The sequence below is a fragment of the Oculina patagonica genome, chromosome 6 (assembly GCF_052425735.1).
Source record: "Oculina patagonica isolate OP01 chromosome 6, crgOcupat, whole genome shotgun sequence".
NCBI lineage: Eukaryota > Metazoa > Cnidaria > Anthozoa > Scleractinia > Oculinidae > Oculina > Oculina patagonica.
Genome location: NC_135763.1, coordinates 4,444,232 through 4,471,311, shown reverse-complemented (window position 1 = coordinate 4,471,311; position 27,080 = coordinate 4,444,232). Strand labels below are relative to the sequence as shown.

Here is a 27,080-nt window from a genome sequence, read left to right as displayed (position 1 = left end):
CTTCAAGGAATAGGCGTTCAATGGATATTTCTCAGAACATGTCAATCACAATTCTAGCCATAACAACTGAAATATTAAATGTCTTACGTACCTTTTACGGCAAAAACCCTTTTCTCTCACACCGATCACTTATTGCACGACTTTCCAGTCTACACAGTAAGGTATCAGTGAGGTATCTGTTAAGGATCTTTAACAGAAATTGGTCATGTGATATTTCTTTGTTCCTTTTATAGCAAATATCATGTGACGGCGGGGGGAAATGTACTCAGTCAGCAAATTAAAAAGCTTGTTTGTTTTTCCTTGTTATTCGTTCAAGTGCCACTTAAGGGCCCTTAAGGGCCGACATGTGAACAATGAAAAAATTTTTATTCTGCTGGCAGGCGTTCTTGTCAATAGAAAAACCGGAGTATTTCTTCTTCTTTTTCTTCAATTTTACTTTAAGGCAGAAAAAAAAAAAAATGGTATGACAAATCCCCTTGAACTCGTTTGGTTTGTTACACAATCCCTGCTCCTACTCAGTTGTACAATCTGTTACCAGTACTTCTAAACTAAGCCGTTCTGGACTTCAAAACTTACATACAGCTCTTATAGACCTATGTCAAATATGGCTCTCCACAGTTTCTTGGCAACTTTTCATATTTCGAGCAACTTTTTCCCCTTTACGCAACTTTTTTCTTTTGAGCAACTTGTTGCATTTTGAGCAATTTCTAGACCGAAGATCTCCGAACATCAGTGTCCGAGTGTTGATCGAAGGCTATACGAACGTTTTCCAAGTTTAACGAAGTTTGCCGAACATTTTCGAGGAACATCCGAAGACGTTTCGACTTTCGACTCATTCCACAAACATGACGTCAATGATATCTTCACGATTTTTCTCAGTGAAAGAAATCCTTGTAATCAGTCAATACATTTTTGCCTAAAAATGTTTTTAGATACTTCGATTGCAGTGAAATTGCATGAACTTCCAATTGAATACTTTTAACTTCCATTTTAGGTACACTGTAAGGCTTTTTGCGACTTTTTAATTTTGACTTTTTACTAGGGCCTCTATTGATAACAGTTTTAATTGTAAAAGCTGATTGAGTCACCCTGTTGAAATAAAGCTGAGGCTTTCTACTACTTGTTTGCTGATATTTTTGTTTTAGAAATTAGAATAGGCAATTGTTAGTAGCCGAGATAAGCAGGATCTCTCATCTACCTATCTTAACAATATCTATGATGAAGTATATCCCTCTAAACATATCCTTATCTTGGAAATTGAATGTTTAAAAAATTGACTAAGTTCATCACGTAACTAATATTGTTTTGTAAGTTGCTGTATAGTTCTACTTCTTTATCACGGGTAACATGAATAAAATGAGTTACTATTTATGTGGTTTTCTAGTGAAAAAAAGTTTAACACCGTCTCAGTCAACATGTATCATTCAAATTAAACAGTTTTAAATAAAAATAAAATAAGTAAGCAGCTGTGTACATTTTTGTCCAATAAGAGATATTAAAGAATATTAATGACAAATTCAGTGTGAACACAAAATAATTTCACTATTTGGAAATTTGATGAATCGGTCAGTACAATACAAGCGAAAAACGGTCTTCTTAGTTTAGTTGTCAGAAAGCATATTAGTGAAAGGAAGGCAACCGCTTACTGACTAACAGTTCGGGATTCGAACTCATGACCTTTTATGGTGCTAATACTCTTACAGCTAAGGTGTGAAGCGGCTGGGAATTAGCCAATAGTGAATTCTATATATACCCTTGATATGAAGAGGATATGATAACGTACATAAGAAATAAATCATTTATATGAACGCCAGCCAAATAGCAGTGGTGAAGATCGTTTTCACTTGGGAAAAAAAACACACTTGATAGCCGACAAATCCGCATTCAATCGAGCATCCGCACTTCCCAGTCACAGATTGTTGATTTATATTTTCCCTGACATGTTTCATTTACCCTTTCATTTTTATCATTCGGTTTTAAAATAGCTACATCACAGACAACACATCTTGAAAAAACTGGCAAGTTTTTTCAAGTTTATCGTTCGTAAACTGTCTTAATTTTCGTCAGTCGAAACCATCCTTGGTTATTTTCGCATTTTTACTACCCCTCTGTTGTTTTTCTACATTACAAAACTATTAATTTGACGTTTTCTTCAATTTGGATGTAATCAGAAAAATGACTTTAAATAACGTGACATTGCTACTCAGATCACAGGAGTTTATAGACGGCCGAGTAGATGACTAACGAATGACAAAAATGTAAGGTGAATAACAATTTGAACAAATGTGAAACTCGTGTTCAACATTTTTTTTAAGTTTTACACCATCCTTAATTACTCGCTACTTTCGAAACATCTGGTCAAAGAGAGGTCTTGTTAGTGATGATTCATCCTTGGATGATTTTTCGATGACGAAATGAGGCGAAACAAGGGCGGACTCCATTGAAACCAAAAAAAAAAAAAATTTATGGATTTTTTAAAAAAAAAAAAAAGAAAATAACTAAATAAAAAAAAAAAAAAAAAAAAAAAAAAAAAAAAAAAAAAAAAAAAAAAAAAAAAAAAAATTTAAAAATTAAAAAAAAAAAATTCCTGTCTAAGAAAAATTGCTTGAAAAACAAAAGAAGCAGTTGAAGGTTATAAAATTGAAATATCAAATAATTCTCTACATTTTAAGCCAGTTTAACTATTCCTGTGCTATTTCAGCTAGTATTTTAAAATAATCTTATTTCGCAACAGCCCCCAGTTATTCGTGACTGAAATAATCTGAGCTATAAATATCGTAACCTCTTCAGTATTAAGGGTTTAACTTGTGAAATCGATCTTGAAAGTGATTAAAATGCTGAGTGACGAAAAAAAAGTGTTATGAACTAAATTCCAGCCGCCTTCATCGAGTTAAGGTTTTCTCTTTTAAAATTAAAATTTCTTTGCGCAATTCCTTGCTCAAGACAGGAAACACCTCGGCTCAACCCAGACCGCAGATGTAATGAACCTATCAGAATCGCCATTCATCCGCAAATCTCTCTGTTCCAGAACTAAACCGCAAATCAAGGTGAACTCCATCCATCAACCAAGCCATTTAAAAGCGATTGGTCCCTCCCAGTTCATACGACAGATGTGTTTTTTGAATGATAAACCCCTCTGAGAATTTTATCATCAATAACCAGAATAGACAGAATAATCTCTGAAACAAGGCGCGTTCTGTTTCGGCGGGCATTCGCGCAACTGCGGTAAACTCATCCACAACTGAGATTCAACTTAATAATTATGGCCAACTGTAAATAATTTGTTTGCTTGGTCGCCTCGCTCATAAGCCCGAGAGGAACCGTGTGTTAAGATCGAAAAGTCTGACAAATCGTTTTGTCCTAATATGGTTTATAGCCCGAGCGGTTAATAAAACACTTATTTTCCATATCATGAAGATTAGAAAAGTGGAAAGCAACGAAACCTCTTCAGAGTCTACTTGAAAACTCAAGATGCTCGCGTTTTGTAAACAAAAGAGGCAATTTGTTTGCATTTTGCGTATTTTTCGAATGGTCTACATTTCTCGTAATACTAACGAAGAAATAAAACCCGTATTTCTTGACTCGTCAGTGAGGAACGGATCATATTATCTCTTGTGTTGTTGCGATACGAACAAATGATGTCTTTCGCTAAGAAAATTATGTTCTTTTCAGTTTTGCCTTATAAACTAACCCTGGCGCATAGTCATGGCTGCCTAAATGTATCCTACATGAATGTGAGTAACAACTCAAAGAAAGTTATCGAAGGCCGACGGAGCTAGACAATAAAGGGACGACGCCTCTAGAAAGGGTTAACGAGGGCAAATGACTTGAATTTGTCCTCATAAACACTATCGTACTTCAAGACACTCAAAACACTTCACAAACCAGCAGCGAGCATTCTCTGTACCAAACTTATAGAATAGAAACTTGTTATTCCCGAAGAAACATCAATCAGTACCTACCTTAATCGTGAACGAATCGAAGGAAGAATATCTTTCAGCCGTGCATCAAGACAGATGTCGCATGTTTCCCGTCCCAAATAGGAATGATTTCACTTCTCTCTCCCTCGCACAAGTTGGAAATGTAAATCAGCAGAGTTTCCGCTGATCGACTCGCGTTTTATGAAAGTAATTAAAACAGAACAAAGGCCGCTCGACACTCGCACAGATCCTCGGCAAACAGTTTACTGTGGTATGCATAAACACAACAGGCGATAAGGCGACAACGCTTCGGAACCCGAAATATTTGCGACACAAAAGAGCTTTACACGTGTTTTTTGTCAATTAATTTTCATAATTGAAAATGGTAATAGAGATCGTTCATTTGAAAGGCTCAATTACATCATTTAAGATAGACGGATTTCCAAAAGGGCGCAGCTTTCTTTGACAAAATCGCCGACCCGGTCGTGTCAGCATTTATTCAATAAAGTGACCCGCGCTTATCAGCGAGAGTTAGCAGAAGTCAGTTTATTTCAACGAGTGTTGTGAATATACTTTTTAGCTCCAGTGATATGGAAGTACTCAAAATGTCTTAAATAGTTTCCTTAACTCTTTGACGATTGAGGATGTTTTTACATGGCATATCGTTTTCGTTTCTTTTATTTGGTCTATATGCAGTACTGGAGATACTTCAAATACTTGACAAATGTGAATTAGCCTACAATAACAAACACTTCTACACCCAGGGGGTCTTAAGTAAAGAACAGAAAACTGAGGACATGATCTAGTATTACCTGCGCTGCACTTCACGGTCGTTTGCAAACGTGCGAGGCACCTGAGGCGGCGGCTGTACCGTTGCCCGCGCCCACCCCACCGTGCCTACAGTCAAACCTCCCGTAAGAGGGTAAGTGTGTGGTCCCAGCCACATACAAACACTACATTTCTGAAAAACTTTTACTTTTTAACTCGGTTAGCCTGGGCACCCTCCCTCTATGTAAACAGGCCGTAAGTGTTAACAAAACAAACTGTGCTATCCACCGGATAGTGATTTATTCGGTAGATGGCATTATCCATCTTTTGAATAACCGGGGCCTGATTTATTAGCAAATTCTTAGAACTAGCCTGATTTATTAGCAAATTCTTAGAACTAGCATTAAGAGAGTGTACTCAAACCAGAAAGAGAATTGATATTTTGAGCTTTGAGTTTGTTGGTGAGGGTGTTTATAACATTGATCAGTGTATTTTTACCATATGAAATTCACACGAGATAAATATTCGCGATTTGAAGAAGGCGTCACTTAAATTATTATAAAGTGTTCACGCTCAACTGGTTATGTTAAAGAAATGACGAAGAACCAAGCCTATTTAATGCACCGCTTGGAATGACATCTGTTTCGAAAAATAATTTGTTTTTTACATTATACAGTATAATAATGAAATAAAAAGTTCAACCTCGTCACCTTGGGAACTGTTTCACTGTATTGTTCGTTTTGAGGTTCTCATTATAGAGTCACGTGTTCAGAATGCTTTGACTTGATGTGATTCAGCAAGCCTCTATAGCGCACAAAGTTTCTGCCGCAATGTCGACATTTGTGAACAGTGTCCTCTGTCTCGTGTAGTTTCACATGCTTCTTCATGTTGCTTGGATCGCTGAACGACTTGTCGCATACTTTGCATCGGAGCGGCTTGAATCCCGTGTGTGTACGCATGTGGATTTTCAGTACGTATTTTCGGCAGTAAACCTTCCCGCAGTATTCACAAGTGAAACCCTGATTTCGCGGGGAAGCCTGGGGTGTGTTTGCGGCGTGTTGCGCAAAGAAAGGAAGCATGCGCGGATAGTTGGAGTAGCGGTACAATGGGTCGACAAAGAACGCAGACTCGTGATAGCGCGTTAGATTCTCGGTTGGCTCGTGTAGTGAAGGGGATGAATAGCAATGGCATTGCAAGCGTTGTCGGAAAGTTGCATCTTGTTGCATTCTCTGATAGGCAAAGTACGTTCCAAGTCTAGAAAAGTTCGCCCCTGGAAGTAACTGGTTGAGTTGGTTTGAACGACAAATGTTCTGATCTAACTCTTCTCTGAGCGTCGCACGATTTTCTTCATTCCCTTCAGCGGCCATTTCTTCGGTTCTATTTGTCTCCAGCTCTTCATTGGCGGTTGTGCTTTTACACGGTTTCGAAATGTCACGTGAGCCGTCACGGTGTTGGCACGTGCATTCGCGAGCCGCTTCACGTGACAAGTGTTCCTCTTGCGCACGCAGATTTTCGTGACCGTTGGAGGTTGGGTAGCCATGGGTCATAAATGACAGTTTTGATTCCGTCGAGCTCTTGATATTAGAATAGGAGTTAAAAGAGTCGTTTAATGGCAGATGTTCACTCTGAAAGTTATATCTTAAAGCGTTCTTCCTGTTTCCATTTCGGAAAACTTCACTCTCTGGCGATGAAGGAATAAAGGCACTGTTTTTATGCCGATCTAACATGTAATCGTCACTAAAGCAGTTTATAAATTCATCCTTCTCTTCTTTGATATGCAGCTCGTCTTCATCATCGTCCAAGGCATATTCGCTGTCTTCTTTCATCATTAACGCGCGCCTATATTTTGTTGACCGTTTCCTCTCCATATTTTCGCGATAAAGATGTTTTCGAAGGTAGTGCTCGTTTCCTTGGAATTTCTTTCGAAACTCTTGCTTGTGGTATTCAGCTAATGACTGCGCCTCGTTTGCAAACTTGCGAAAGCGAGGCCGTGAAAAGCTTGAAATCAGACTCGCTAGTTTGGGATTTGACAAGACACTTCTATGGCCGAATGCACCCGAAGATTGTCCGTTTATCCTCGGGGTAATGTCGTCGGGTGAGCGCCTCTGGGCAGTGGTTTCCTTAAACTTTACACCTCCCTCTTCATATTCGCTTCTTATCACTTTGGATTGGCCTGGTGAAATTTTCCTCCTGAACCTGGCGTCGTCATTTTGTTCTAAGCCATCGCTGTCTGCCTCTTTGTCAGTTATTGTCTCTCGTGAGCTTTTGCCAGAGTCCTGCTCGCTGCAGCCATAAGTCGTGTGAGCCGAAAAGGCCCGGGACGATTGGAAAGTCTCTTGACAGTGTTGGCAGTTCCACCGATAATCTACAACAAGATAAGTTAATACACGTAAGAAAAATTTTATAGTTGAAACGAAATTTTGATTAGCACCAGGCTGTTAATACCTTTTCATGCAGGTCAGAGATAGATTAAGAAGGAAGGACAGCTAGCGAGAAAAAGAAGGGGGAGGGAAAGGATAGTGTCTTTTCTACCCCCCCCCCCCCCAGGAAAAACTGGCAAAGTTTCATAGACTAGATCGACTCTTCCTCTTTAGCATCCTAGTAAATAATGTTGGAATATACAGCCCGTTTTAACTCAGACCTGGCATTGCGGAAAACGATAAAAACACTTTCCTGTTGTAGATCGTGGTGCGTAAGATAATGATCTATGCGTCTTTCTTTAATCGGCAAAAATTTGCGGCATGTACCAGACCTCTCAAGGAACAAATATGAGTGGTCAATTGCGAGGTACGGAAAATTAGGGCCCTTTTACTAAGGTGTATTTTATATGGCGAGCTTTCAAAATACATCAAATACCAATTTCTTAACACTCGTTTTCCCGAAACTCCCGATTTCTCAAAGCAATTATAATCTTCCTTTCCCTTGGACAGTACTTCTCTGTAATTTTACATCCGATATCTCGAACCTCGCGATTTCATGAAGCAATTTCATCTCCCCTGGAGGCTCGAGACATCGGGATTCTACTGTATTAATGCAAAATGCTATGAATCAACCAAATTATACTTAGAGTTGCGAAGAAAATTTTCGTCTTGCTTCTTCCTCTATTATTTTTTTCTTTTCGGGCGAAAGTTATTCCTGAAAATCGAGCCGGTCAACTAACCTTTAAATCCCTCCTCTGAAATCCGTCGCAGTCCATATTCTTCTTCTAAAGGCGGAGCCAGCCAGACTCGCAGTTCTTCCCCAGGCGTTATGTCTCTTGTGGTCCTGAAGTAGATTTGATCGCCGTCGGAAGTTCGAATCGCTTCCATGTTTTGCTCTTCCTGGAATCGCGCAGGACCCACCCTGGACATCCACGAGGAATCGCCGTCCAACAAATCGTACTCGTCAAAATCTCTTTCGTCTGACGCCTACAAAAGAAAAAAAAAGCTTAGTTTGGTTGGTTTGTCATTTCTGCCCGCGTGAAAATTTTCTTGGAAATAGGAAGAAAGCCGGAACCTACATAGTGCGGCTTTAAACTGACTATGTCACGGGGATTTCGCAGTTTTTTGGTCTAAGTTGTAGGCAACTTTACCCATGAAAAACATTATCTTTTAACATTTAACGGAAGTTATTTCATGATTGACACATTTTCTTTTGTTATTCAACAAACTTTATTTAACTTACAACCCTAATGAATATTAACTATCTGAAAGTCCGGGGAGGGCTTGATAATGTAGCAGGGAAGAGCGGGGCTTATGAATTGAATTTATGATTATTAATGAGGGATTTATCTGTATAAATCCCTCATTTCAGGGATTTATCTGTATAAATCCCTCCTTTCGGGGATTTATACAAATAAAGACCTCAAACGAGGGATGTTTCTGTATAATTTGTTAAACCTCTCATTAATATTCTAGGCTACGACTAATCTTTTCCTGATCAAATCAAACCCTTGACTGGACAAATTAAACTTTACATTTCCAACGATTAAGTTTTAAAAGCAACCTAATACAAAACAATTTCACCGTATAGGCAGCCCAAACATTTCTTAGGTTTAATTTTCCTAAAATTTTAAGTCTTTTGAAATTTAGAAAGCCTTCTTCTGTTTCTAAATTTATTTTGGAAATATAAAATTCACGAAAAAACAAAATCGACATAAGCGATTTGCTAAGTTCAGTTGAATTTGTACATGTAGCTGCATATTGCCTCAGTTGAAAATTTCTTCTGCTTGATTATCTTGTTTGAATACAACAACGCGCGTCTCATTCTTGAAAACATGGCATTCCTAAACGTTTCCTAACAACTTATCTGGAATTCGGTTTCGCTGGGAAGCTTGAGTCACATTAACCATGTTCCTGTCGCTGGTTCAACTCTTCGTAAAATGGCCTTGCCGTTTCTCTGGAGGTTTTTCTTCGTACGTTATGAACACTGTACAAAACACACTAACCCGTTTGTTGTAAACATCACACAGAGAAAAACAAATCATCAAAACAGCCTTGTGTTATTCAAAAAGCCGCTTGACAAGTCACAGTGGGTCGCGAAATCGTGAAAATCGAACGAACAGGACATTCTGAGAAAGCCGCACAAAACAAAAGAAAGACTATGTTGTTTACGGTCGGAGCCGAAATACCTCTAATTAGACAGCTATTGTCCTGCTGGAAACGGGCTTTATATAATGATCCCTCATGAATAATATCATAAAATAAGTCAGATAAATACCTCGAACGTCGGTATTAATCTATATACATCCCTTATTTATCCATATACATCCCGAGGGCCGTAGGCCCGAGGGATGTATATGGATTAATACCTCCGTTCTCGGTATTTATCTCTTACATATATGAACTTTAAATTATTTATTTAGGGATTGAAATCAAACTTCAGCTATAATTAACGATTTTTTTTGAAGGCGTGCGGAAACAACTTGAAAACGTTGGCTAACGGTTCAAATTGCAATCCATTTCCATCCGAGCCATCCGCAGCCAAATGCACTTTTAAACAGTTTGTGAAGAGTGCGAAGGTTGTCTCTTGGCAACGGTAACCGACACGATTTGAAGGCACTCGCTCTAGAGCGAATATTCAAAATGCAAACTGAAAACTGAGTTCAGGTTGTCTTCTTGAACTTGTGCAGACAAACACGGAAAAAACTTATCTGTTACGACTACTGTTCCTACCATTGTTCAGCGATTGGAGAAACAGAAACTGCAGTTTTCTTTTAGCAAATTAGCACGGTCGAAACAACAGCGAAGGAAGAATGCTATGCCCCTATTCTCTCGTCAGTTATTTTACAGTCGCTCCACACTTTTTCACCGATGAAAATTCCAACTTTAAAATATTAGTTTGCCGTACGTAGTGATTTATCAAAACAATTTCCTTTTGTTTACAATGTTCTTTATTCTCATAAACTGTTTGCCTGATACTCTATTGGCAATGTATTAAACGAGAAACGACAGATGGAAATCACCTTTAGGAATAAGAGAATTATTTTATATTCACTGGTTATATTTTCCACTCAACTCTTTACTTAGTAGCTCAGGAACTGGGCAAAAACATGGCCCTTACACACATCCGAAGGGATCAACTAGAAAAGCAAATCATTGGTCGGATATTAAGATATCAGGAAATTGATGCGTGTATGCAAAGAATATTCCACTGAGACGAGGAAGTTAGCTCTGAAGTAACTGAAGTACATGAAAGTTTTCGTTTTCCTTTTGTTGAACTTAAATTGAACTTAAACTTGGCTTTCTCTGTTTAGAATGGAACAAATGTGTTTATTTTTGTCATAAAACAAAGGACAGTTAAGAAGGACTTTAAATAAAAACCGCGCTTGCACTGGCAGAAAATTGAAAAATCAAATTCCTTCATTTTTTTGCTCATTAATAGCTTTTAGGTAGATAAGAAACCTGATGTATTTTGTTCCCCCCAGAAGTCTTCTAATTTCGAGAAAAAAAACCAAAGTCAGTTTTCGTGATCGGAGCCTCAAAGTGACACAATTTTCAACCCGAAATTCGCTATCATTAACTCTCGTCGCGTTCACAAACAAAGCCACATTGAGAACTTTGGATGCTTTCTATCAACAGAGACACTCTTTTCCATTCGCTAAAATATAATTTCAGGGCTTAAGCAAAACTCTTCGAACTGAAATAATTAAAAAGGTGGGGAATACTTTACACGATACTAGAAAGTCGAATTAAACGGCAGTTTTCAACGGAATTATTTCATATGTGGTATAACTCCAAATTTTCTCAATTGTCGTTTAAACACACATGTAAATGTTTATCTAAGACATACCTGAGAATTGGCTCGGGTTGTTGAAGGCAGCATATTTACCAATGCATCGTAGTCCCACAAAATGTTGTGATATCGATCAAAATAGCCTAACTGACAGCTAAACATTTCTTGGTTCCAAAATACAACAAAGCAACTGTTAAACGCGAAATTCCTTTTGCATCTTCATCCTTAGCAATTTTCCTTTATCGTGGTTCTTTTCTCTTGACGAAAGTGTGTACAGAACTCCAGAACGATCAATTTGCTTCCTCAAACTGCGTTGGCGGTGCTGGAGAATTGTTTTGCGTTATTTTAACTCCGTGACATTCTCGACCCCAGAGCTCTTACTGCGCAGACTCACTTACGTCACAATATCGTGTTTCATGTCACTTGTATTATGTCACGTAAGTCACAAATCTAAAGTTGTGGCAAAATGGCGAAGTGGTTTTGCGATCAAAATGGACCTTAATCAGCTTAATTGACCCAGGTTGGCTTTTTTATCTCACTCTTTCGTTGAAAAGGGAATTTTGCAATGGAACATTCGGCAAGAAGAAGGAAAGACGAGCATTTGGGGGTAAAACAATCATTATCGTGGCGTTTGGCAATTAGAAGTATTTACACAGTTTACGGTCATGCTGTGAAAATTTGCCGAAGTTTGATTCCCTCTAAGTGAGAATCTTTCCAATAACCCGAGCCAATTCTCAGGTATGTTTAATAAGAATATCTGTATGCACGTTTGAGCAAGAATTGAAAAAAATTAATGTTATACCACATGCTAAATACTGCCGTTGAAAATTACTATTTCATTCAAATTTTTGTTATCGTAAAAAGCATTCCTCGTCAGTTCATTTTTTTCAGTTGGAAGAGTTGCGCTAAAGCCCTGAAATTATATTCTAGCGAAAGAAAAAGAGTTTTTATGTTGATAGGAAGCGACCAAATTTCTCTGCGCGGTTTTGTAAGCGAACGCGAGTAGTGTTCATAATAGCTAATTTCGGGTTTAAAAGTTAGGAAATTTGTGACTTCGACCACCGAAATCGATTTTCTTTGTTTTCTTAAAATTAGAAGACCTCTAGGGGAAACAAACTACATCAGGTTTCTTATCTACCTTACAGCTAATAATGAGCAAAGAACGAAGAAAAATCGATTTTCCAATTTCTGCCAGGAAATCAAATTCTTGCTCGGCCGTTCGTAAAAGTCACTCTTAAAATGCGAGTTCATTCAAATACAAACATGTGTTAAAGAACATTGTGTAGTTGGGCAGACATGACAATAATTTCAATAATTTCTTCGCGATTCAGAAAATAATTGACCAATGGTAATAAACAGGGTTTTAGCTTAGTTTTAGTTTTAGCTCGGTAACTCTGAAGAGCAATCCCTTGTTTTGTTTTATTTTACTTCTATCTTACCAAAAAAACTTCCTTCCTCTTTCATGGTCCATTAACGTTCTTTTTTACAACGGTTTAAACTATTAACCTTTCTATCATCCCTAGAACCTTCCAAATTTCTGTTAATCAAAGGCTGGGGTCGTTACTGAGATAGCGAAAGAAGACTTTAAGGCCTGGCAAAACGGAAAGCATGTTTCCTCGTTTTGCCAGACCTTTGCGCGCGTACTTCATGCGGAGTGAATAACACACGCGCGCGTAGTGCACGCGGAGTGAGCAACACTCACGCGCGCAGAGCTGAGATGCATGTCGTGCAGCCACGCGCTTGCCTCGCGCTCCCATCACGCGTCGAAAAATAAATAAAACAAATCAGAGGAAGTTTCTTGTCTCACTTATCAAAAGAACAACACTTTGCACCATTATCGTCAGAACCCTTAGTTCTTTGACATTCAGCGAGTTTTATTTGCTATCCAGAAAAGCTAAATTTGCGATCACTTCTCGCCGATGGAAACAGGTTTTCTCTAATATCTGAATAGTAACAAATTACAAGCAATATTTTCTCTCGAACTGCACTTCGAATAAAATTTACATTGTTTCATTCCATTTTTTGGCAAACCTGACAAAATACCACTGTTTTTTACCATTCGATCTCGCTTACTTAATTTTCTCATTATTTCAGTTTCCTCGACGAAATTATTTTCGCTCAATCTATTTTATTTAAACCAGTTTCAATCTATTAAAATTCTGATTGCTTTCTTTGAATTTTGAAGTTGTGAAAATTTGAAGAGGTAACTTCTGCAAGAAATGTGTCCTCGACAAAGTGAACTTATTTCCATGATATGAAACAATAGCATCTCGACTTTGTCTTGTGCGATCGACCTAGTCAAGAAAGCTTGAGAGAGACTTAAGCTGACAGAAATTTAGACAAACTGAGATAGTCATCTTCAGTGTTATACCGCCAAAATAACCTTATTCCACCAAAAACGTTACTTCTTGTTTTGCTCAAGAAAACGTCCAATTTACAGGGTTTTTTCATGAAGTCGAAGCTTTATGACTTTTTTCCTTTTAATGGCAAACGACAATAGCCTTGTGAACTTGAGTATGAACTAAATGAGGTCGAGATGACGCCCACTCAAAAACTGCATTGTTTAAGTGTGAAATGCTTTTATACATTGTTACAAAAGTCCGCCATCTAATGGCGCTGTCACTGAACACCAAATGTTTGATTCTCAAACAAGATCTTAAAAGCTGTCATCAAAGATATTGCTTCTGGACTTTTGAACACATGCCCTCTCAGCGCATCACTGTAAGACGGGAGGGGTGAGATTGGAAAAGTTGCAACGCGCGAAGCAAATTAAATTCAACACGTTGCTGAGAAGATTGACAGAAAACTTGTTTTTGTTTAGGTTTTGTTTTTGAGATGTGTTTCTCCTGTTCTGCTATTGTGTTGCATCGTTTTTTTATAAATACATTACTTTCTGTGTTATTTGTTCTATTATGTTCTATCTGTAAACGCTATTCCAACGAACTGTTCCAAGTCAAGTCGAAAACAGATGTTTTTCTTTACGAAGGGTTTACGCTGTTATAGAAGAGGCGCGAGGCTGAATTACATGTAACTTTAGTTCTGAAACGCAAAACTATTGCTAATTAATATCGTTTACGCCTCGGCTAGCCCCTTTTCATTTTTCTCACTTCGAAAGTAGATCAAAATTTTAAACCTGCATATTGATAGCTATTAACACCGCGCGATGAGAACTGCCCATATGTTTTGAAGTTGTATTAAAGTATGTCTGCTATTAAAAGTTGCCACAGAACTCATTAACACATGCATGACAAATACATCTCGATCTAAAACAGACCTTTGTATGTTTCAATCTTGTGTGCCGTTAATTTCGTCAGTTATCTTAGAGAATACCAAAAAAGTCCCTTCCTCTAACAACTGATCTGTATTATTGCAATTCAAGTTCTGCTGCGAAAACTGAATAAAAATCCGTAAAACCGAGGCTAATTGACTTGGTAGAGTGAAAACGTAGCTTAAGTGCTAGTAAATATTTGAATGGAAGGCACACTTATCGAGTAATGTTTACTTTTAGTGCTATTTACTTTATAAAGTTCTCTGAGGAACTGAAATTTCTACCGAAATTGAAGCGACAAAATATGATGAAAGTCAATATTCTGCAAGATGAACTGTTGCCCGCCATATTTAAGTCAGTTCACTAACATCATGCTGAACTGAACTGAACTTAGTGTAGCTAGCAAAGTGCGGGGAATGACTGTTACAATATAATAAAAGAAAATTTTATACCGCAGACCATCTGACTAACAGAACGGTTGTTTCTAGCTCTTTCTCTTACAACTGACCGACAGGCCCACAGAAGCCATAGAAAACAATGCAGAAAACGCTTATCTAATTTGTGGGAATTAAGGCTTTTACGGCAAGTTCAGTAACTTCAAATAGTGATTAAAAGTACAAGCGAATCCTAGTCAATTAAACAGTTCAAAACTTAAATGGCTTCATGTTTCTAATTTACCCATTATAATCTATATTCCATTCTCGGTTCGCCATCGTTAAACATCCTCGCTTCTCAGTCCGTTCGTGTTATTTGTCAATCAAACCATTTTGTTCAGTTTCTTATTACATGTATTTGAGTATCTTTTCAAGCTTAAATCACGTTTAAAATATATGCTAGCGTCTCTAAAAGTCACAGAAGATGAAAACAACTTCTTCGTGTCTCTGTTTTCAATTTCAGTTTCCAATCTTTTCAGTGCCATAAAATAAGGAGTTTATGTCAATCCCGTATTTTTCTTACGTTCGCACCTTTTCCTCCAAGTAAAGGTAAAAATTTAACTGAAGAATCTATGTATTCTTGCTTCTTATCTCTGATCTTTGATCACCCACGAAATTTAAATTAAATATCGACTCCCAAGATTTGTAAAACTTTATAAATTTAAGTATTTTTAGGACAACATTAGAGGGCCGGATCAATGCATCGGATATAAATAATCACATACTGAAAATGTGGAGTGACTATGAAAAAACTTCCAGTTTGGTCCCACGCAATAAAGAGGAACATTAAATGTAGATTTTGGGACACCGATATTCTAGGCAAGCTATCAACAGCACGGGAGTCATTACCACCCACCCCTCCCTTCAATAATACTATTAAGTCGCCAGTTTTAATTCTAGGGTTTAATTTTTTCTTTCACTTCAACGCAGGAAGTTTGATTTCAACAGTGAATTCAATTGTTGGAGATTTGTCTATTAAAGTTTACCCTGTTCACGTAACGAAAAAAACAAGAGTGGTTCAAGGGAATTACATAAAACATACGAATCGTTAAAAAAAGGCTATCATCAAAACTTATAACGTGTTACCAGTTACCGTAAAAATCAAACTTAACAAGGACGGCGCGTAAAAGAAATTTAATATAACTACTGTTATACAGTGAATTCAGTATTTATAAACTAAGCCAGTCACAAGCTAAACTGAACAATTGAAAGTTCGAGTCAAAGAAGGTAAGTTTTAAGGTCGACGTTGCGAGATTTCTTTCTCTGGCGCTGTTGAACTTGAAATTAAAATCTACTTCACTGGAGCGCACCCTGATGCGAACGTGGCCAGACCGACCACTCATTCTACTGACGCACATAAATGATGCATAAACATTTTATTACATGTTTTATTATAGAGACATTAAGATACCCTGTAATTCGTGAGCGACAACTGACTCGGTTAAAATAAGTTTGAATTTCAGTCGAAAGTCGAACTTGGTACAAGTATTTCTGAAGTATACCTTAGTCAAAGGCAAAGCGAAAAACTTGTCATTCGTTTTTAAGTTCGAAAACAAGTTTTACTGGTGTATTGTTCAGTGTATGACTTGTGTTCCGTAAAAGTTCATTTTATAGGTTACTAGCTCTCTGAATGTTCTTAATTATTTTAGTCATAATTTTCTACTTGAATTCATACCATTTTTCTCTTGTTGCTATTTTCCTTTATAGCTTTACACATAAACTGAATTAAAATCAAACTGAATTTTTAATAAATTTGCATTATCTAGCGCTTCAAGTGAAAACAGAATTTATTTTCTACTTTTAATAAAAAAAAATTCCGTTTCAAACACTTTTCATTTTTTTCGCTTGAAATCCCGAAAACCGTATAAAAAGTCTGAATCGTTAACTTAAATCGCGATTTGCAAAACCATGTATTGTATTCTTAGGTTTGACACTAATTCGTCTATTAAGCATATTTTATGTAATTTCAATTTAAGATGAAAATCTGCCGTGTGTTACTGAAAGAAAACCTTTGAAGGGACGCTAAGCAGTATTAGAATCTTTTTTATCCCGTAGTTTGTATGAAAATTAGACTTTCTGTTGTTCTCAATTTCTTTTGAAATAATACCCCAATAAGTCTGGATAAAACCTACAGATTAACCCAAATCACTGGGAATTTTCTTTTTGCTTGTATCAATTTTCACTCGAGTGCATTGAGACAGAAAATCAAACCCATTAAAACCATAAAATAGCCGCATCAAGTCCATAAAGAAAACTTTCTTGTTGATTTTAATGGCTTCGAGGTTGGACCCCGCTGTTAAAAATATCGTAAAACATGCAGCTAAACTTAATAAAAAAAATCAGTAGTGCTTACCTTGAATTGTGTCGAAGGTGTATCTAGAAACTGAACTGTTTTAATCAACTGGGCAACATCTCCTTGGTACGGACCGAAAAAAGAGTTTTCCGCGATGAAACATTTCGTCCACACTCGACTGTCCTTCCGCGCTGATATTATTTTTGACATCGCGCGCTTTTTGACAATTCTTATTCGAATTTCAATGTTCTTTCGCTGGAACTAATAAAATTCTTTCAGGCGGTTTAGTTAACTCGTATAGAAAATCTCTACTGTGCGGGAAGAAAAAGAAAATATCATTCCGTGAGCAAAGAAAAGTTCTACTTGAAACCACAGAGGAGAGAAAAGAAATGGCAATTTATTGGCGCTTGAGTTGTTTTTATTTTTGCATTTGAGTGTGGGAACGCGTGCCTGTTACGCATCTGTTCATCTAATAGGTTTTAGTCTTTTAATACATTGTTTAGATAAAATACCTTTGTTCTTTATTTCTTTAAAAGTATCTATCATTGCCACTAGAAGCTTTTAAATACATGTCGAAAACAGACATCTGTGAAAGAGTCCAATGAATCAAGCCCTACTCGAGTCACTAATTAAAGCAAATTGGAACCAGGTTTACTCCGTATGTTGAAAATCATTATGATGCAGTAAATATATTGTTCTTCGTGTATTCAAAGGCTATTTCGCGCTATTTCCTGGTTTTAGGGTATCATAAACCACCTACGATCCATATGTCTAAATTCCCAAGTATCAAGAATGTTTCTCAGATTTCTGTTTTCCCAGGGACCTTTCGTACACTGTGTACTCGCTATCAGTTCGCTTGGATTTCGTTTCTTCTAGCGACCTTCTTGTACATCCTTTTTGCTTCAAGCTTGAAATCTAAACGCTCACTGAGTACGTTAAAGACAGTGAAGGATTCGTTTGACTTACAAACTTATAGTCTAACAGACCATATATTTAGCCAGCGCTGTTCGCAATTTAACCGTATTTTTTTCGGAAAGGATTCGTTGGGTACGTCAATTTTTTCGCCCCGAACACACCACTTATAGTGACGAGAGAGTATGCCAGTGATCTGTGTATTTTCCTCTGGCAGTTGATATAAGTAAAGAAAAATTAATAAAAAAATTGAAAATGAAAACGAGAAAGAAGAAACAGCTGAACAGCAAAAAAGATTAAGAGAACCGGAATTTAATTAGTCAAAACCAAATTAGCTCGCTGAGGTAAAAGCATTCTCTTTAATTCACCGCAGGAGAGCATTATCCTTCTTTTAGTAATACATTGATGAAAATAGCTTTCAACACTTTCCTAAGTTTTTTTCTTTATTTTTCAACAATTTGGTTTCCATCGAAAAATTTGAGGATAATTCGTTAGCGAGTTTAGTTGCGCTGGATTCGTCAACTTTTTTCTTATTATTAACCAAAAAATTTCCATACGTCAAAAGCGTTTCCGCTTGGGAACATGTAAACGTGATAAATTTGATGTTTGTAGGTAGTAAATCTCTTCCCGAACATATCTAAATAACACTGACAATGTTCTACCGTCGTCAATTAGGGTTAAAATATAAGAAGAACAAAAAAAATCAACACTATATAATCTTGCTAGAAAGTGAGGCGACGAACAGCCTTTATTTGATCTATCAAAACTTTTATCAGACTAGTTGGACTAAATAATGATAAAAATTTCTTCAAAACACAATTAAAGGTCAAAACGTCAAACTAGATTTAGTTTAATAAAACTTTGGCTGTATTTCGAAGAATTGATATTATTTTTCTTAGCCATCACTTCAGTCTGTGATTTTCCTGCTGTCCTTCCAATCCTCTCGAAATGTAAAAAGGGTTTAATTTGTTTTAATTTCTTGAAAGGTTAAATTTAAGATTAACTAAAATACGACCTCAGCGGGTCTTCAACAAAGAGCAAAGCAATGTGATTTTTCTGGTGGTTGCTTGAAACAAGGCGACGTGCAACGTCAATTGCGCGAACTCGCCACCGGTGAGCTGGTGACGACAAAGACAACTGAAAAATTTTGTTGAATGTTTTTTTTTTCTGCAGCCTCGCTTCTCCTTCTCCCTACCTTGCAAAGCAGGTGCAAAAGAGCTAAGTCGCAAGAATCGATGCTCAGAATATAAGAGACCAGAATGAAAGGAAAGAAGAGATTTGCATGCTTTCTTTCTCTTGCCTCTGGAACTCAACTGGTACCCGCGAAATCCCGCGTGCTACTCGCAAGCTCCCGCGAGAGCTCCCGTACATCCACAAAGGTCTAGTTCCCCGCGGCCATCTCTGATAACGCCTGGCAACAAATGTGCTGATGTTTCACACGGTTTGCATTTCAAAAGTTTTGTAGAATCAACGAAACTTTATTATACGGGTATTGTCAGCTATGTCTTAGAATTTAATTTCTATAAAACAAGAATATGGCAGAAGGTTCCTCAGCGGGATGTGATCTCGAGGATGAAAGCGGTGAGAATGCTTTTCATGATCAGCTTTTGTAGTTCATTGACTTCATTGTGGGTTTGTGACTACTGTAAAAATTGTGTTTACTCTAAAACACTACCAAAAAATATGTAAACTTTAACGTTTGAAATTTAAGCTTACAGCAAATAGAGTAAGCTAAGCTATTTTAGAAATTTAGGGTATACCTCTTTGTTACAGATTGCAAACTTTTTATGTTGAATTCTTTTCCCTGGATTCTTTTTTTAATCCACTCAGATGTCCCTCCTTTGGAAGACATGTCAGAGCTCATTCACCAAGTGAACAAGCTTCGTGAAGATGTGTCATGTACAAGTTCAGCCGAACAATCAACAAAAACTACAGATACAGAGCCAAAGAAGACGTCAGAATCTTCAGCTAAGGTAAAAAATTCTTAATAATATCTAATATATATTTTCCAACTCCAGGCATGCATAAGTGTACAAGTTATTTATGGGTGGTTGCCTGGGAGAAGAGGGGTTCTGTTTGAACTATTGTTAACCAAACTGCAAGGGTCGATTCATAAACATGGCTAAAAAAAGCCTAAATAAGTGCAGTTATGGTTGACTGTGATTAAATCAGGCAATTAGAAAGTATAGTGGTATGTGATGTAAGAGTGACTGTCATTAAAATTGAGGGGGGGGGGGGGTAGACAGGAGAGGTTAGAAATAATCTGTTGCTATAATTTTTCTCCTGCATCCTAAACCCTTCCCACAGAAATCATAATTTGTTTACTAAACACGTTGAAACCTCTCCTACAATTCCTACCTCCCCAGCTTCCCACTAAGCTTTCTTGTTTCCTTTTATTTCCCAGCTAGGTACACCTCCATCCCCCATACCAAATGAAAGTTTGATAAAAGCTTCCTTTTCTTGATCTTTAATTCTATATGTACATGAGCTGTAAATGATTATTTGACAATTATTATTTTACCAGAGTTGCTCTGAATGGAATCTCACTTGTTGTTTTATCTTTATCTTCCTAATGACCTAAGGGTTGCAAGTCAGCAGAAAGTCAGAAGACTTTTGGTGGATTTAAGAAAGGTTTTTTAACAAATCCCAAACCGAGAAAAGGAAATCCCACACCATCATCAAAACCTGCAAAGAAAGATGCAGATATTCCTGTCATCAGGCCCAAAAATCCAGAACAAAAAGCTAAAGGAATGGAGATACCAGAAGTTCAGGAAGCAATGAAGTCTAGCATATCAAGCCTGGAGAACAAAGGTCCTTAACAATAATCAGTCTTTACTCGGGGATGTAAATAATAGGCAGAAGGTGGAAAATAACCACCTGAGGACTTGATCCCTCTGGCTAAAAGACTGTGTCTGGTTAGATCTTTCTTTTAATGTGACCCAAATTTTCCACCTGTGATTAAGAAAAATTTTGCCTGTTGGAAATCTTAGCTACATCCTTGTTACTTGAAAGGAATTTTGTTGTAATAAGAAGCTCTCTAAACTGAGACTCAGAAACAAAGAAGCATAAAAACTGAAAATCTTCTATACCTGAGGCCCTGCTAGGGTAAATTCCGACAAGCGACATGTAGCGACAGCACATGAAATAAAATCGCGAAAAAATGACGACCCTTTTGGTTAAACTTAAATTCCGACAACGACAAGCAATTTTCCTGCAATTTTACTACCGACCTGTAGCGACGTGAAGTACGATAAAAAAGCAACATGGGGCATTTTTAAATTAAGACAAGCGACACGGGATCCCCCCTGGCAGGGCCTCATACCTGCTGTATGCATATGTATGCTGGCAACAAGTAACCAAAGAACTAAAGGACCCTGCTTATAGGTAATTATTATCAATCCCATTTCACACACTTCTACTATTGATTTTTTGTATGTTCACATACATAGGGGAGCAGGGGTGGCGCAGTGGTGAGAGCGCTCGCCTCCCACCAATGTGGCCCGGGTTCGATTCCGGCCCGGTGCCATATGTGGGTTGAGTTTGTTGTTGGTTCTCGCCTTGCTCCGAGGGTTTTTCTCCAGGTTCTCCGGTTTTCCTCCCTTCTGAAAAACCAACACTTCCAAATTCCAATTCGACCTGGACAGAGGACCCGCATGAAAACCAGCTAGCGCTGATGTGGCTTCCTCTCTAAATATAGTAATTTTTTTTTTTTTTAATGTATAACCCATCTACTTCCTTTCACTTCAAAGTCTCAATTTTGTGTGATTATATTTCACACTTATGGGGGGGATACTCCTGATCACAATATTTTTGGGTGGGGGTGCTCTGGTTGGTCTCTCATCCAATGTGGCAGTCTAAACCAGGGAGTATATCTGGTACTTCCCCATTAAGCTAGTAGGAAGGAAATTCACTTTTAAGGAGTTTTGGTCTAAATCAAAGAGTTGACTATAAAGGGCAAATCATTTTTTTGCATTTAGTCAGAAGAAGGCAGTTTGCATTGCATTGTTTTGTTTTTTAAATTACTGGTATACTGACTGTGTTGTTACATGTTAACTATAGATTGGATTACAGGTGATCTCTTAAAGAAAATTGAGAGCAACCCTTCTCTAGCTAAAATGCTCATGGATCCCAAGTTTACAGCAGCTTTGTCTCAAGTACAAACAGATCCCATGAAAGCACTGGCCATGTTGGAAAGCCAGCCGGAAATGCAGAAAGCTCTTCAGGATTTCAGTGGAGTTTTAGGGGAGCACTTCACCACGCTTGGGAATGCAAGTGCTGAAATGGTAAAGATTGTTTAAACCCCAGGGGGGTACTCGGGATTTCAAATGACAGGGATGATCGAATGGAAGCAAAAATCAAGACCCAAAAATATCTCTAGGGCTTCCCAACAAAACCAAAAAAAATCCCTAGACCAAAAATTAACCCCACATAAATCAAGATTAAAACACATTATTTTGTTTGTACTTTATTTGCAGAACTTTGCAGCCAAGGCACTACCACGAATCTTTAGATTGTTTGTAATACCCAAAAAATCCCAACTTAAATAAAAAAACATACTTGCCAAATTTTCCTACCCCAAAAAATCCCTGAGGCGAAAATTCCTTCGATCATCCCCGTCACTTACAGTCTCCGACTTTGTGTAAATGTAAATGTAGCATAGTAGTTAACGTAGTAATGTCGATGTAAGTAAGTTTTGTAAATGTATTTGTATTTATGTACCCATATGTAAGTCTAAGTAAGTTAATGTAAGCTTTATGTAAGTGTGTGTAAATAAATAAAAGAGCTATAAAAAAAAAATAAAAAAAAATCCCCGTCACTTGAAATCTTGAGTACCCCCCTGGGGTTTAGACGCCTCTTGGACTTGAGATTTAGTGGGTAGCAGTTGATTTTAGTACATTGGCAAGGAATGTACCACTTGCATGAATGGCTACTAGTATGGTGTGCGACAAATTAATGCAGACTGCAGACATGCATAATTTTTTTAAAGTATATATTGTGTTCATTTACTATTATTGAGAGCTAATTGTAAACAGGCTAACCAGGGTGTTTTTTAGGCTAACTTGAGTGTTATTTGGGCTAACTGGAGTGGAAGTTTGCTGGAAATCTGCATTTGTCACACAAATCTACATAATTTTGTTGCACACTGCTGCTAGTAAACAGTGAAGAGTTTTCAATCTTCTCCTGTCTCTAGTTGATGAATGGACTTTGTTGGAGAAACTACTTGTAGTGATGGTATATAACAGGCCCCATAACTGTCCACTGTTTAAATCGCCATATGGTGGATAGTGAAGTAGGTTTTGTATATAACAGTTATCCACTGGATAGCGATTTTTCCGGTGGATAGTGTTATCCACCCTTTCAACAACTGGGCCCAGATTAGCCTGTTCCAGGCGTTCGGTTAGTTCCCAACTAACCGAATGCCTGGAAAAGGCTAGGCCCAGATGTTCACAGAACCTATGCATGTCCAATCAATGTCACGTGGTATGTTTCCATAGAAACCAGCTAATTCTCAAGAGACCAATATTGGACTGACAGAAAGATCAAGTGCAAGGCAACAACCTCCTGTCCCTCCCTCCCCTGAGGATGAGGCTAAAATGAAGGAAATCTTATCAGACCCAGAAGTCATGAAGGTGCTCCAAGATCATCAAATACAGAGATTATTGACCTTGATGAAAACCAATCCTAAAGCAGCACAATTGTGAGTATTGTTGTTGTTGTAGTTTTAGAGCTAAAATTAAGAGAGTTTTTTTTTTTACTATTATCATGAACTGTTTTGCAAGTTAAGATACATGTATACAGAAATTAAAGAACTCATGGACAAAAGAGATCGATTACACACAATTGCTTGTGAGTCAGGCATGGCTATAGACTGGCATGACTATCGTTGTTGTCGCAATGAAGTTAAGAGAAAACTACGCGAGGCAGAGAAGAAATATGTTCAGAAGGAGATGGACGACAATCAGAGTATCAGTGCTAGGTGGAAGGTTATACGTAACTGTATCCCCTCAAAGGAGAAATCAAGGCCGATGTACTCAAAGAATGTGAAGGAATTGGCGAACGAGTTTAATGAGTTCTTTACTACGGTAGGGGCTCGTGCTGCAGATGAATCAAAGAGGCTTGCTTTAGTGAACAATCTTCCCTCCTATGAGTCCCCTTTGACTCCCATTGTACCTGAAACAGATGAATTCCATTTTCGAGCAGCTACATCCTTTGAAATACGGAAAATTGTTCAATCTTTTCCTTCGAACAAGGCCCCAGGGAAAGATAAGTTAAGTATGGCGGAAATAAAGGATGCCCTCCCAGTGATTCTGACAGTCATAACAGACATTGTGAATCGTTCACTTTTAACATCAGTTTTTCCCTCACCTTGGAAGGAATCTGAAGTTGTACCAATTTTGAAAGATGGAGATCATGAGATTCCTAATAATAATCGACCTGTCTCACTCCTGCCAGCTCTGTCTAAGATCTGTGAGCGTGCAGCACTTAACCAACTAACAGAGTACATGATACGTAGGAACTGTCTCACCGAACACCAGAACGGAAATAAGAAACAACACTCTACAGAAACACTGAATATCTTTATGACTGATTTGTTCTTTGAGGCGATGGATCGAAAGCAAGTTACAGCCTTAGTACTGCTTGATTTGTCAAAGGCGTTCGACAGTATTGAACATGGACTCTTGCTGAAAAAACTTCGCTTACTGGGTGTTTCGAGAGATGCCGTAAGATGGTTTAGGAGTTATTTGACAGATAGAAGTCAGTCAGTGAGAATAGGAAGTGAATTGTCAGATTCCCGTATAGTAGCACATGGTGTTCCTCAGGGGTCGATATTGGGACCTGCATTGTTTAACATCTATATCAACGACCTACCAACTGTCCCTGGCGGGTGCTCACTGAAGAGCTATGTCGACGACTCGCAGCTCTACTTGTCGTTTCCTGTCCGGGAAGCAGACCAGACTGCAGCTCAGTTGAACGCGGATCTCCAGAAGATTGCCGCCTGGTGTTGCACACATAGCTTTCTTATTAATCCAGATAAAACTAAGCTGCTATTGCTGGGAACTTCACAGATGTTAGCATGCATGCCGGAGGATTTTAGCATCACCTTACTTGGCAAGGAGATACGGCCGTCACATTCCGCGAAGGATTTGGGTGTTGTAGTTGATGAACACCTAAGTTTTAACGAACATGTGACTGATGTAGTGTCCAAATGTTCTGCTAGTTTGTGTCAAATAAACCGTGTAAAACATCTATTTGATAAACCAACGCTAATAACCACCATCAATTCTCTGGTTTTCAGCAAAATGTTTTATTGTTCATCAGTTTGGGCCAGTACACCAAAGAAAAACATTGCTCGACTTCAGAAAGTGCAAAACTTTGCGGCTAGGGTTGCCACCGGAACAAGGAAATTTGATCACATCACCCCTACGTTAAAGCAACTCCATTGGTTGCCGGTTGCTTGGCAGCTTGAAGTGAGAGACGCTGTAATGGCTTATAAATGTTTGCACGGACAAGCACCAGCATATCTGCGCAGCAAATTTATTGTTAGAGCTGACGTCCATTCTATCAATACAAGACACCGAAATAAGTTGGATGTCCCGCTATTCAAAACAGCTACAGGCCAGCAGTCATTTGTATTCAGAGCTACTCGGCTTTGGAACGAACTACCAAGGACCCTAACAGACGTTAATAGTTTGAGTATTTTTAAGGATGCTATAAAACGTCGCGCTTGGAAGAATTTTATTGAAACATAGAACCCTTTTAAACGTAACCCTTTTTAATATTTAGAATGATTTTATTTTTTAGCTGTACATTTTTAACATTTTAGTGTAATTTGCCCTGAAAAACCATTTTTGGAGAGGTAAATAAAATCTTATCTTTATCTTATCTTTGTATTCTTTCCATTGTTCCACAGGGAGGTAAAGAATGCTACTGCCGAAATGAGAGCTAAAATACAAAAGCTGGTGGATGTTGGACTTCTGGGCTTTGCTCAGTGACCGAGGAGCAAATCAAATGGTGCTCTAAAAAGTTGCAGGGAAACCTAAGGAAAGGTGCTCAGCACTATTGACTGTCAGTTCCTTTTCCCCACCAGAGGTCAAGCAAGAAATGAATCAAAAAACATTAAAGAAAAAATTGGCCACAGCCAATGAGCTCTTATATTTATACAATAACTGAGAAAATTGTTGCGTGCTCATTGGTCTAAAGTTATGGTCGATGAGAGTTTTGGACCATGAAAATGACGTAATCTGTAATGCAACGTTAGGCCAATAATATTTTTGGAAAACTTGAGAATTGTCGCGACTTTTCCAACAAAACAGAATCTGGCAAGGTGGCACGCTGAAAACATTTTTGGCAGCTAATATCACGCTTTTTTGGATCATTGAGCATGATATTTCACATGCATTCATTCAGACTCGTGTTCAGAATCACTGTCAGACTTGTCATTTCTTATAACCGGAGTGGCTTTAGTCAGCTGTGATTCTCTTCACTTTATCACCTTTTCTACCAACAGTAGGCAAGTTGTGTCTTGTCAGATATTTATCCAGTTCTTTTAATTTGGGTGATTGTAGTGTTGCAGAATGAATCAAAAGATGACAATCATATTCCTCATACTTCCTACTGATTTCGACTTTACGTTTCTTGCTTTTTTCATTTCTCTTCAACTTAAAAACCAAAAATCCCTGTTTCATGCTCTTTTTGATGGTTTCTAGCTTGGATTGGATAGATTGTCCGTATTTATGACCAAAGTGCTCATCTTTGGAACAATTAGGTCACGTCCTTAATACTGTTTTGAGCTAATCTCTCTCAAGGTGTTTCACATACAAAGCAACATATTTTCCCTCCTCACACAAGTCATTGGACAGCGGTGAAAAGGAGGGTGCTTCTGACAGTTAATGAAACCAAAATAAAGAATGTTCTTGTATATATGGACTGGAAACTCATTTGTTACTCTGTTATTTGACTGTTATACTCATTTGTTTCTCTGTTCATATCAAAGAAAAAATTCAGTGTCCCCCTTGTGATCTCAACATTTTTTCAGAGCCCCCCCCCAAAAAAAAAACATACCCCAAAATTTTCAGGGTCCCCCTGAACATGTTCATTACCCCCCCCCTTCCCCTATCCATAATGTGTTGTTCCAGAAAATATCCATACCCCTCCCATGGAAGATTTTTTTAGTTTAAATCCCCCCACCCCTCTGGAAATTCCAGTCAAGCCCATACTTTCCTTTAAAAATTTTGGCTTTTTAAACCCCTCACCCCCATCAGAATTTCCAG

At 38.0% G+C, this 27,080-nt stretch overlaps 3 protein-coding genes across 4 annotated transcripts in view; 1 reads left to right on the top strand and 2 right to left on the bottom strand.

Annotated features, from left to right (window-relative positions):
- The window catches only part of LOC144658930 (uncharacterized), a 62,503-nt gene extending 58,341 nt beyond the window's left edge, over positions 1-4,162 (bottom strand). The window contains exon 1 of the mRNA XM_078519436.1: positions 3,963-4,162. The gene's annotated coding sequence lies outside the window, so the exon portion shown is untranslated. The remainder of the gene's footprint in view (positions 1-3,962) is intronic.
- A 902-nt stretch (positions 4,163-5,064) lies between these two features.
- On the bottom strand, positions 5,065-17,247 carry LOC144656902 (uncharacterized). The gene is made up of 3 exons (XM_078517148.1): positions 16,957-17,247; positions 7,849-8,095; positions 5,065-7,053 (listed from the first exon to the last, which is right to left on the bottom strand). Exons 1-3 carry the CDS (start codon positions 17,104-17,106, stop codon positions 5,441-5,443), a joined length of 2,010 nt encoding a protein of 669 aa, XP_078373274.1. The 5' UTR covers positions 17,107-17,247; the 3' UTR covers positions 5,065-5,440.
- Positions 17,248-19,227: 1,980 nt separating this feature from the next.
- On the top strand, positions 19,228-26,728 carry LOC144658956 (uncharacterized). Of its 2 annotated transcripts, none has more exons than XM_078519473.1 (6): positions 19,228-19,389; positions 19,639-19,781; positions 20,400-20,619; positions 21,868-22,091; positions 23,304-23,506; positions 25,721-26,728. In XM_078519473.1, the coding sequence occupies exons 1-6, from the start codon at positions 19,344-19,346 to the stop codon at positions 25,800-25,802; spliced, it is 918 nt and encodes a 305-aa protein (XP_078375599.1). In that variant the 5' UTR covers positions 19,228-19,343; the 3' UTR covers positions 25,803-26,728. The 2 variants fall into 2 exon arrangements, with proteins under 2 accessions (XP_078375599.1, XP_078375598.1); XM_078519472.1 differs by having other exon boundaries at positions 20,391-20,619.
- The last annotated feature ends 352 nt before the right edge of the window (positions 26,729-27,080 follow it).